The sequence below is a fragment of the Mandrillus leucophaeus genome, unplaced genomic scaffold (assembly GCF_000951045.1).
Source record: "Mandrillus leucophaeus isolate KB7577 unplaced genomic scaffold, Mleu.le_1.0 Scaffold35, whole genome shotgun sequence".
NCBI lineage: Eukaryota > Metazoa > Chordata > Mammalia > Primates > Cercopithecidae > Mandrillus > Mandrillus leucophaeus.
In genome coordinates, this window is record NW_012103698.1 from 1,674,252 (window position 1) to 1,686,356 (window position 12,105).

The 12,105-nt window shown below is 52.2% G+C and overlaps 1 protein-coding gene across 1 annotated transcript in view; it reads left to right on the forward strand.

Annotated features, from left to right (window-relative positions):
* Positions 1–12,105, forward strand: part of PLA2G4E (phospholipase A2, group IVE) — a 69,741-nt gene that overhangs the window by 28,255 nt on the left and 29,381 nt on the right. Inside the window, exon 2 of the mRNA XM_011989262.1 lies at positions 11,574–11,646. Coding sequence (XP_011844652.1) covers positions 11,574–11,646 — 73 coding nt within the window. The remainder of the gene's footprint in view (positions 1–11,573; positions 11,647–12,105) is intronic.

The window sequence follows — 12,105 nt, forward strand, 5'->3', positions numbered from 1 at the left end:
CCAGAGGCAAAGTGAAGAAATGAATGAAGCCTGCCACCTGGCCTCCCACCATCTCCCTCTCACACAGGCCCTGCTCCAAATTTCTCCTCCTCCTCCACAAACATGCAGATTTCTCTCCTGAGCTCTATCCCGTCGGGGCCCAGAGTGATCATTGGAGAGCCTGATACAAAGCATGCCCTGCTCTGGGAGCCTATAGTGTATTTGGAGAAAACTAAACCTGGTGGCCATTCCTTGCAGATAAAGAGGGAAAGGCATTGAGCTGGGGCCTTTTGCAGGCTACCACTTGCTCCAGGAGCCCCATGATGGCTGATGAAGGTCTTCCAGCTCACCCTAACCACACAGTGCTGAGGGTCACTTGCTCTACTGTAGAAGCAGGATTTGCTCTCCTTCTTAAACTCTCTCTGCTCAGAAACCTTCCATGAGTACCACTGCCAACTGAAGAAAGATTGTGATTCTTTCACTCCATAGCCATGAATCTCCTTAATCCCCTTCTCCAACCTTCATTCCTTTACTCATGACACCTCACTTGAGAAAAATGTCCTCTCCTCTCCTCTTCATCTGTCAGGCCCATACCCTTCCTTCTTCAAGGACAAGTTCAAATTCTTCCTCCTCCAGGCCCTCTTCTGACCTCCCCAGCCCTGAGTGGCCAAGCTCTCTGAGCAGCTTCTTTTTACCTCTCTTCTCGTATATGACATGATTGTCCTGAGACTATTTGTGTGACCTTCCTGTCTCACCCCACTTAAATTGGGAGGTCCTTGGGGCAGTGACGATGTCTTTGTATCCCTGATGTTACTGTACTGTGGATCTCTTACAGTAAATCAGCCATGTGCCAGTCATGTGCTAAGTCCTTTATCTCATTTATTCTGGACAACCATCCCATTTATTTATCTCATCCCATAAAACTGCTATGCTTCCCGCTTTACAGATGGAGAAACTCAGGCTTAGAGGGATAACCTTACCCAAGTCTATATGCAGTTTATATGTAACAGAATGAAGGTACAAACCCAGGTCTATTAAAGTCTAGACTGCTATACCACGCTCAGTCTTGAGACAATGACGATGTCATCCTCCCCAAAGTGATGGGTGACAAGGAGTAAACTCAGTGTGCAGAAGGCTCTTGGCACCTCACTGTGTGAGCAAGAGAGTCCAGAGCAGGGAACTGAAGCCTGGCATGTAGCTGAAACCAGAGGCCACAAGTTTTAATGGCAGGAACTTCATGAAATGAGAAATATTGAACTGTGGATACAAGTGCTTTGAGAATGAAAAGGGCCAGTCACGGTAGCTCATGCTTGTAATACCAGTACTCTGGGACGCTGAGGTGGGCAGATTGCTTGAGCCCAGGTGTTTGAGACTGGCCTGGGCAACACAGCAAAACCCCGTGTCTACAAAAAAAAAAATACAAAAATTAGCTGGGCGTAGTGACGTGTGTGCCTGTAATCCCAGTTACTCAGGAGGCTACAGTGGGAGAATCACGCTTGAGCTTGGGAAGCAGAGGTTGCAATGAGCTGAGATTGCACCACTGCATTCCAGTCTGGGCAACAGAGTGAGACTCCATCTCAAAAAAAAAAAAAAAAAAAAAAAAGGAAAAGAAAAAATAAACGCGCTAAGCTGGCCTTTAATATTTTGTAAAGACAAAGCAAGGCAGAAAATACTCATGAGCCAGGTACGTTGATGACGCTAAGAATATAAACATTACCTACACTGGGTTGAAGGCCCTTTCTTGTACTGCTTGTACTTTGTTATCTTGTTATCATGAAATAGAGTTATATCGAGTTTGTGGGCCAGAAGTTCTGGGACATCTCAACATATTAACTTCCATGGTTGATTTTTTAAATCTCCTCTTACCCACAGAAGCTATAAGGCTTGTTTTACTTTATGTCATGAAAATTATATTCCTCATTGTACATTTGTTGTAGGAAATTGGATTTTATTTATCAAGGAACATAGGTACATAGAAGAAGCCTTTTAAAAGGACAGTGCAGGCTGGGCACGGTGGCTCACGCCTGTAATCCCAGCACTTTGGGAGGCTGAGGTGTGTGGATCACCCGAGGTCGGGAGTTTGACACCAGCCTGGCCCACATGGTGAAACCCCTTCTCTACAAAAAATACAGAAATTAGCCAAATAGGAGGCCTTGAGGAATGCCCTGGTGTTTGGGGCTCAGCCTGGGCCCTATTTGATTGGGAAGAGTGGAGGAGTGGAAGGGATGGGGAGACAGATGGGACCCATGGCTTTCAGGACAGTGTAGTGCTATGGGTTGAGTTGCCACGGAAGCTCCTGGACTTAGCTTGTATGGCCTATTCTGGCCTATCTCTCCCTTAACTTCCCACCCTACTTCCCCTGTCCCAGATGGTTCACATCTCACCTCCTAATTGACCCCTTGTTTCAACATCAATCATCCTTGCCTTCTTAAAGTTCAGCTGTCCTGCTCAAAAACCATCAGTAGCCCCCTACTGCTTAGAGACTAAGTCCAAATGTAAAGTATGACCTTTTACGGTCATGATTACGGGACCCCAATCTAGTATGGAATGAAGGGTGACCTCTGAATGCAGGGCAGACTGGATCAGTACCAGTCCATGGCCTGTTCGGAACCGGGCCACACAGCAGGTGGTGAGTGGTGGGCGAGTGAGTGACGCTTCATCTGTATTTACAGCCACTCCCCATCACCTGTATTACCACCTGAACCCCATCTCCTCTCAGATCAACAGTGGCATTAGATTCTCACAGGAGCACAAACCCTATTGTGAAGTGCATACTCAAGGGATCTAGGTTGCACATTCCTTATAAAAATCTAATGCCTGATGATCTGTCACTCTCTCCCATCACCCCCAGATAGGACCATCTAGTTGCAGGAAAACAAGCTCAGGGTTCCCACTGATTCTACATTATGGTGAGTTGCATAATTATTTCATTATATATGACAATGTGATAATAATAGAAATAAAGTCCACAATGAATATAAGGCACTTGAATCATCCCAAAACCATCTCCCGCCCACCCATGGAAAAGTTGACTTCCCTGAAACCAGTCCCTGGCACTAAAAAAGGTTGGGGACTACTGCTGTAAACCATGAATCTTCACAAATGTGAAGGATTGTTATTGATCCTTCTAAGATGTCCCCTGTCACCATAGGGAAACTTGGATCTCTGAGCCTCTGAGGGGTTGGATGCATCTGGCTCTCCAGCCACACTGTCAGCAACTTTAAGCTTGGGATTTCCTCTCTTAGTAGGATGTATACAGCAGATGCTTACTAGGTAAATGAACTAAATTGAATTTGTGGAGTTTGCTGAGGGATATGGTGCTGAGTCTCCATCCTTGAAAGAGGAGGGGAGGGCAGGGCAGGAAGGAAGCCGTGAGAGCAGCAGGCTAAGGCCTCTCCACTTTCTGGAGGGCCAGGCACGTGAAGAGATCCCACAGGTACCTCCAACCGGGTTCCATCCCTGCGTTCAGGCCCAGTCTGTCCCATGTTCAGATCTCATCCTAATTTCAAAAAAGCGCTTCTATCTATGGGCCAGAAAAGCCGGTTGTGGGGCCCCAGGCAATAGCTCAGGCAGGAAACTCCCAGTGTACACAGTCAGGCAGCAGAGCAGGCAAAGCTGCCCTTGTCAGGCCCCTCAGTGAGCCACCAGGCTAGAGATAGGAATCATCTGGGAGGGGCAGGAGCATCCTTCAGGCTGTCCTGAGACCAGGCAGGGGCTGGACACGCCCTCTCTCCACCTGGCCTCCCAGGAGGGAGGACAGGGGGTGGTTGCCCCAGACCCTCTTTTCATGAAATATTGGGCAATTATTTTCTTTCTTCACCCTCTAACTTTGGGAGCCCTGACCCTAGTCTCTTTGGGAGTTGTGGCCAGGGGCCCCATGAAGGGACCCCATGGGCTTGGTATCCATGAAACTGAAGTGGAGTTGGGAGCGACGGTCCCATCCTCCTAGAGGGGCATCTATGAGCCATGACCTCTACAAGCTGAAGAGATAGAGCTTTCCCAAATTATGGCGGGCTAGTCCTACAGTCGTGCGGGTCCAGTGTCCTCTTCTTGCCACCCACTGTGTCCTCGAAGGCCTGGTCATTCTGAGTGGCTGGGGGCTACGGACTGCTGACCCCAAGGCCCAGAGCCCTGCAGGTCCCTGTATTTCTATGACCTGAAGACCTGTGATTTCCTTGATATGAAGAGATCTAGGCCCAAGCACCGTATCTGTCTACCCACTCAAACCACTCCCAGAGCAATCCCAGCCACTGCCAAGCTGTGGCCAGGAGGGTGGAGCTCTGAGTCAGAGTATAAGTTACTGATCTTGCCACCCAGCTGGAGAGCTGCCGTGATGCTCCTGAGGCAGATGCCCGCCTGGGTCTCCCACTCCCTGCCAGACCCATGCCAAGCAGAAGACGGCAGGCCCTCGGCCACCTGTGCCTTGAAGGTGAGGGAGGGGTGCTCAGTGGCTGGGGCCAGAGGCTGAGGGCTAGGGAGGCATGGCCAGGAAGTGAGGGGCAGGGGTAGGGAGCTGGAGGCAGGAGATGAGGCTCAGGGAGGGCTGGTAGGCACTGGACATCCCAGGGACCTGGGTTCGGGCAGCCTCATCCTAAAACCTGGGGGAAGTGGTTTAGCCCAGTTGGGGCCAGGGCTCCTGCATGGGTGGCCCAGCTGAGAGTACCCTCAAACTTTTCAAGGCACCATGAAGTGGCTTGGGGCCATCCTGGGGCCAGGCTAGCACCCAGGGTAGACAGTATGCTGGGGGGATTCACATTTGGCCTGCCCTAATGGCAAGCAGGTATTAACCCTGCAAACATCCTAAGCTCCTATGCTGTGCGAGAGTATGGTGTAGTGTATGGTGAGAATTGGTGGCATTGTCCATCTGTTGCCATCAGCTGCCCACCTGGGTTTACAGTCAAGGTTCCTGGGTCTATCCAACTCCTCACAGCCTCACAGGGAGACCTCTGGGTTCATGGATCAGGTTGCCAGGGCTCTAGACCAACCCTGCCTCTGTTTCCCCATCTAGGCAATAGGGAGATGGCCTCAATGCTTCAATCTGCCATAGGGGCAGATTGAAGGGGCTGATCAGTCTGAAGGGGGCAGTGAAGGATCATTAGTTGGCTCCTCGAAGGCAGCACTTCTTCCTCATTCCCTTCCCCAGGGCCTCCTCCTCAGCTCAAATTAAATCGTCGAATGACATGAGTGATACCCTGAAAGTGCTTTGTCTCTTGGTGGGGCAGATGGAGACCCTGTTCAGTCTCCAAGGAGCCCAAGGCAGGGAGCTCCGTGCTGGGTGGTGGCCGGTGCCCCCGCTGCCCAGCCAGGTGGACACGGCCTCCTGGGGTGTGCCCTGGTTTCCCTGCAGCACTTGGGTGGCTGGAAGGGCCTCTGGCCAGCCATTGTTCCTGCCAATCTTTTTGAGCCTCCAAGAGCTTGGGCCAGGAGAGATCTTCCACAGAGGTGACAGAGCTTACCTCCAAGGGGGCAGTGAAGCAGCTGAGAGCCCAAGGCCCCAAGTGTGGCTTCATGAGCCTCTCCATGAGCTGCATCTGTCCCTGCGGGATTTCTTGCCCTGACCACTCAACTAGCCTGGTGATAAAAAGGAAAACAGCAGTAGTAGCTCCTCCCAGGTGACACTTAGTCTAGGATGTTGCTCAGAGTGGCTGGGACATGTATTAGGGTCCCATGATGTCCCCTCCCAATGATCTCCTTAAAGGAGGGCCCACATGTTCTGGAAGACAGCACCTGGCTGGTCTAAGCTCTGACACAGGTGTTGCAAGGAACTGAAGGGTACACCCAGCTCTCTAGGGAGGAGGAGGTGGCATCACCCCGCCTGGCCTGACCTGAGAAGCCCTGGGGAGGGAGTTCCTGCAGGCTCCCCAGGAGCCATCTTCCCCTCTCTCCAGGCTCCCCAGACTTCATGGGATGGTTTGCTGAGGGTATGTCTGACCCAGGGATGGGCATCAGACCCACCACTTCTGAAACATGGTTGTCAGACCCTTCCCCAGACCCCACTCCCACCCAGAAGCCTGACCCTGGGAGCCCTTCGGTAATTAAATATTCTTCTGACTGATTTGTGGTAATGGCTAGATTCTTGCGATATAGGGAGAGCTCCAATGTGGAGGCTGAGGCTTTTCCTCCTGTCTCTGCTACTGACTAGTCTAGCATGTGGCCTGGAGCAAGCTGCCAGCTGGTGCTGTACATTCACGGTGACAGCCAGGTGGATGGAGTGAGAGCCAGGTGGATGGAGTGCATGGGTCCTGGAGACCTGCGCCCAAGTCCCAGCTCTGCCACTCCCGGACTGTGTGAGCCTGTTTGAGATGTAATCTCTCTAAACTCAGCCTTCCCCTTTGTAAAGCAGGGATAATGATGCCTTCCTTGGCGGTGGTTGGAGGGTTAGATAAGAGCATATGCCCAGCACCTAGAGCACAGCCCAGCTGAGCCTGCCAAGAGCGGAGTCATACATTTTGTTCCCCACCCCCACCCCTGCTGAAGGTCATGTCTATAAAAGCAGGGGTGGGAAGGGGCAGCATTGGATTACATCATAGCCAGTCCTGAGATTGAAGGGGCTGCCTCTTTTCCACATGAGCTGGCATGGTCCCCTAGTCCCCAGTAGGTCCCCAGGGGACAGTGGAGTCCTGGCAAGATCAACCCCAGAATCCAGGCTGGGGAGGGGGCTGGGACTGTGTGTCTGCAGCCTGAGCAGCGGGGCCCTCTCTCTCCCCTGGCTTCCCAGAAAACTGCTGTCCAGCCTGTCCTCCCCATCCCAGCTGTACTGGTTGTCAAAGTGGCTAAATATACCTCTGTACGGTTTGCCAAACAGTTCTTGCCTTGAGCTCCAAGTCCCCAAGTGCTCCCTGGTCCTTACCCCAGGGCCCTCCCAGTGCCCCCCTGAAGGATGAATGCCTGTCCCTACTCCAGGGCTGCAGCCCAGCTGGCATGGTGCCTGATCTTGTATGTTCTTAAATACTTTGACTCTTCACCCTGATACCCAGTCCCAGCCAGGTAATCCTGTTCTAGAGACGAGCTTGTCTGAGTCCTTAAAGCTTTGGCCCTTACCACAGCATGAGCAACCCTGTAAACGTGGGTTCCTCGGCCTCCCTGGTTTCTGGTTCCCACACACACATCACAGACACTGTGCTTTGCTCTGTTGCATCTTTCCGCTCTAGATTAATTACCTCCAGGTCATGAATTTTTGCTCATCTCTAGCAACACTGATCGAACAGATTATATCAGAAGCAAAATAGGTACATTCATTGCAACGCAAGAAGGCCATTTCTCATAGACCTGGTTCCTGGAATGATTCTGGGCCCCAGAGCTAAGTCCCATATTCCTGCTGCCTTCCTCCTGGCATGGCCCAGCTGGGATGTCTCTCGAACCCCCTTCCCAGTCCCAATTCTGTGCTGGCAAAATGTGGTTGTCTCCTGAAAACTGGGTCTCTCCTGAAAATTCATGAGCTGGAGGGTGTGATCTGAGGCTTAAGTGGAGCAATCTGTGGCCACTGGAAAGTGGGGACCTCTCCAAGGACCTCACGGCTCTGATGTTCTCTAGGTGTTTAAAAAGAGAGGGATATCCTAGAATGCGTTGGTAGAAACAGCCAGTAAGAGTGCGGGCCATAGAAGAATTGTCAGAGTTTGGTGGTTATTTTTTAGCCTTGGGGAAGTGCTGAGTGAAAAGAAGAATCTGTCAGAAAAAAATTGTTTTAAGGAGAAGAAAAGCAAGGAAGAGGAGATGAGGGCAAGCAACATTTGTCTTCCTGTTTGCCAAGTAAACAGATAATCCCAGTGGGAGAAACACAGGCTTGAGAGGTAGCATTGGATGTCTCTGATTCTAGCTGTGAGCCCGGGGTCAAAGGGCTTAGCCTCTGATTCTCCGTCTGTAAAGACGAGGCTAATAATAATTGCTTCGTGGGTGGTTGTAAGGATTAAGCAAGATAATGTATGGAGAACCCGTACACAGCACCTATGTATGGCTGGCACACAGCAGATGCCAGCTGTTATTGTTGCTCAGTTAGAGCAGGAAGAAATGGTCACCTGCATTGGAAGGCACTGAGGTTAGATGATGGGAGTGAACTTGTCCTGGAAGGCAGGACACCTGGAGTGAGGTCCCGAGGGAGAGTGTGGCTACGCCTTCCCTGCCAGAGTAGATATGGAAGGAGGCAGGCTGGGCCACAGGCAGCCCCTCCTGGAGGCCGGAGAAGGGCTGTGATGGCTGAGAGAACCACGAGACCTGGGTCCAGAGCCCTGAAACACTGTGGAATATCCCTCAGGACAGACTCCTCCTGGGCTGAAGCCCCCACAGCTTGGACTCTAGTTGCCCTCTGAGAAAGTGGGCCGGTGGGCACAGGTTTTGCCAAAACCGCTTGCTGGTGAGAGTTGACCCCGCCTCCTCACCGGGCCAGCCCAGGGTGCATGCTGCGCTCAGGCAGAGTGAGAAAGGAGGAGTGCACCGTGCCTTGGAGGTCTGGCCAAAGGCCATAGCCGCGTCTGCAGCACCAGAAGAGAAGCAGTGTGCATGGCTTTTGGCCCAAATCTCCGGCTCCCAACAGAATGCTGTTAGAGCAAGTTATTGACCATGAAATGTTCAACATTGCAGAGTTGACCTCACAAAATAAATCTCCAGACCTATAATTGACTGTGAGTTTGACTTTTGCCCTGATTTTGAGGCAGCTGTTGAGGAGAGGAGGAGACCTTAAAAGGAGCTAAATAACGTGACCTTCCCAGAATTGGCATTCTGTTGCTGATCAGAATTAAACCCCAGGGGCTGAGCGCGGTGGCTCTCACCTACAAACCCAGCACTTTCGGAGGCTGAGGCAGGCAGAATCACCTGAGACCAGGAGTTTGAGACTAGCCTGGCCAACATGGTGAAACTTCATCTCTACTAAAAATACAAAAATTAGCCGGGCGTGGTCATGAGTGCCTGTAGTCCAGCTACTTGAGAGGCTGATGAGTGAGAATTGCTTGAACCTGAGAGGTGGAGGTTGCAGTGAGCCGAGATCCTGCCACTGCATTCCAGCCTGTGTGACAGAGTGAGGCTCTGTCTCCAAAAATAATAATAATAATAATTAAGCCCCAGGAAACCCCAGGAAAGTCTGAAAGGACCAACATCAAAAGATTGCCTAGCCTGGGCAACAGAGTGAGACCCTGTCTCAAAAAAAAAAAAAAAAAAAAGTAAAGATAAAAAGATTGTCTCTGAGTGGTGGGATTATAGAAACTTTTTTTCTTCATACCTTGTTTCCCCTGTCCCCAATCCCAACAGTATTTAAAGAGAGAAGAATTGCATCCTCTTAAAAAGGTATAAAGCGATTCTGGCAACACGGAGTAGAACATGCAGGGTGGCGTGTCGAGGGTGCCAGTTCAGAGGCTTCTATAAACATAGACATTCGGTTGGTAGGCATTTACCAGGGGCCCAGGCAGGGAATGGATGACAACAAAGACTCATCTAAGCCCGGATAAAACTCTCAGCGAAGGGGCTTCAAGGCCTGAGATTCCAACAGGAAAGGCATGAACCAAGAATAGAACCAGGACTCCTGAAGAGAACAGGCGTGAGACTGCCCCTTCAAGGGTGTGCCAGCCGAGTAGAAATGCACCTCAGCTTGGCAGCCTTGGGCCCCTGGGGACCAGAAGAGGTTTCCAGAGTCCAGGAGTATGATTGATGGTGGGGAGGCTTCTGCAGCCAGCGAGAGGCCCCAGGCCTTGACAGCAACAGTCTGTGGCCAGCTTGACCTGCTCTCCCCATCAAAGCCACTGGCCGCCATTGCCTTTAACCTCTCTGTCTCCGCCTCATATTCACCCCTAACTCCCCAGCATCTAGCATAGGGCCTGGCACACAATAGGTGCTCAAAAATAGACTCTAGAAGATGGTTCATTCATTCAGAGGAACAATCAGAGGGCTGGCACCCTGAGGGCAATGGAGGCAGGGAGCCCCACCAGTGAGCACGCAGGCCCTGAGCTCTGAAGACAGGCCATGGAAGAGATGCCGGCCAGGACAGGGGTGAAACGAAAGCGGCTCCCACAGGCTTAACGCCTGGGGCCGAGTGAACAGGCAGAGGGGCACTGGGAGAGAGCTGCGGTCCCTTGGTAGGCAGGAAGGGTGATCCAGCGACACTCTGCAGCTGCAGGGTCCGGAGAAGCTGGTGTGGCTGGGAAAGGTGGTTTCAGGGCCTCTGGGAGGCAGAAAGTCATGGGTCCAAGGGGGACAAAGTAGAGCAGTGGCTGCTGCAAGACTCAGAGTGCTGGGGCAGCTCGGGAGGGGCGCAGGGCCTTAAGGAACCACAGCCACTGCTCCGGACACTGTGGCCCCGGGAGGGCTCTGGGTGTTCCTTGAGGACATGGGCTTGAGATGATGGCAGAGCCCCCAGGAGGTGATCAGAACTAGAAGAGGGGTGGGACGGCAGGAGGAGCCATCAGCACTGAGGGGGCAGCGCTGGGGGTGTTGCTGCACCCCAGTTGTTAGGACAAGGTGCTAGGGGAGGGGGACACCTCGAGGCTCTGGTCCCCTGGGGTTATCGTGACCCGCAGAGGCGTCGGACAGGAGCCAGTCATCAAACCAAGGACTACTTGAGCTTTTGCCATCAGGAAAGAGAGGTCACCGCAGACCAGCCAAGACTCCACAAGGACCTCTTGTGAGAAATGGTGGAGTGGTGAGAGGCGGACGTTTCCTGGGAAGGGAAAATAGAGTAACCAGAAGGACTTGCGGGAGGATACCCTGGGGAAGAGGCCCAAAGGGCAAGGGAGATGCAAAGGTCTGGGCTGGAGCTAAATAAGTACCAGTGGGGGTGAGCCCCTGGCACGTGGTCTCCCAGTGAGTAGATGTGACCGTGCGTGATCAGTGTCTGTCAGCCCCCCTTCCCACAGCCACGCTGTGCCTGCCTCCCAAGCAGGCTGCCATCTGGCCTGGGCAAGGGCAAATATCTGCACATGGGACAGTAGGAGGAAAGTGCTAATAAGCAGTGAAGAAAGGAGAGGGGGACACCTCAGGACTCCCTTGCCGTGGGCACTCACTCTGTGCATGGGGCTGGGACATTCATTCATTCACTTAATGAACATGTATTGAGCACCTTCTAAAAATGAGCATGCTGTAGGTACTGGAGGTACAAAGATGAAAAACCAGTTAGGGTCCCAGGCTCTCTGGAGCTTCCAGGACCTTCCAGGCTGAAGAACAGACAGAAACCCCGGCAAGCAATGACAAAACAGCGTGGGGAGCCTGGCAAGGTGGCTCATGCCTGTAATCCCAGCACTTTGGGAAGCTGAGGTGGGTGGATCACCTGAGATCAGGAGTTCAAGACCAGCCTGGACAATATGGTAAAACCTCCTCTCTACTAAAACTACAAAAAATTAGCTGGGTGTCTGGCAGGCATCTGTACCTCAGCTACATGGGGGGCTGAGGCAGGAGAATCGCTGGAACCTGGGAGGCAGAGGTTGCAGTGAGCCGAGATCGTGCCATGGCACTCTAGCCTGGGCAACAAGAGTGAAACTCTGTCTCAAACAAAAGAAAACCAGCCTGGGGGTTGCTGTAATGCAAGTGGGGAGGCACAGAGGGAAAGTCTCCCCCTGGGCAATGGCCTTGGGGTGATGCTTGAAGACTGAGTCCTCTGTCCTCTCCTTCCACAGGAGGGGCTGTCTCCATGCCACCTGTTGACAGTGCGGGTCATCCGGATGAAAAATGTCCGGCAGGCTGATATGCGTAAGTATCCACTTCGTTTCTCTCTTTCTCCTCTGCTTACAGGGTCTGGATGGAAGAGGCCCTGGCTGGAGAAATGGTCAGGTGGATCCGTGTGTGTGTGTGTGCACTCGTGCATGGTGTATAAGTGTATGTGTGTGCATGCATGTGCATGCATGTGTATTCTGTACTCAAGTTGTAGTTCAGACTTCGGGGTTTCTGTCACTCTTCCAGGCCCCTCATTCATGCTCTTCCCTCGGCACTACCCAAGAGCTCTGTTTGCCCACTGTGTCCTCCCCACTCTCTCTTCCTGGAATCGATTTCCAAGAGCACCAGCTCTGCCCACACAGAGCACTCCTTGCTCCTTCTTTCGTTTAGGGCCTGTTGGGCTGAAGTGGAGGGGAGGTGCTTAGGCATCATGGAACCAGCTGCCAGGTGACTCCCAGAGCCCCTTCTCAAGACAGAGATCTGAAACAGGGCTCT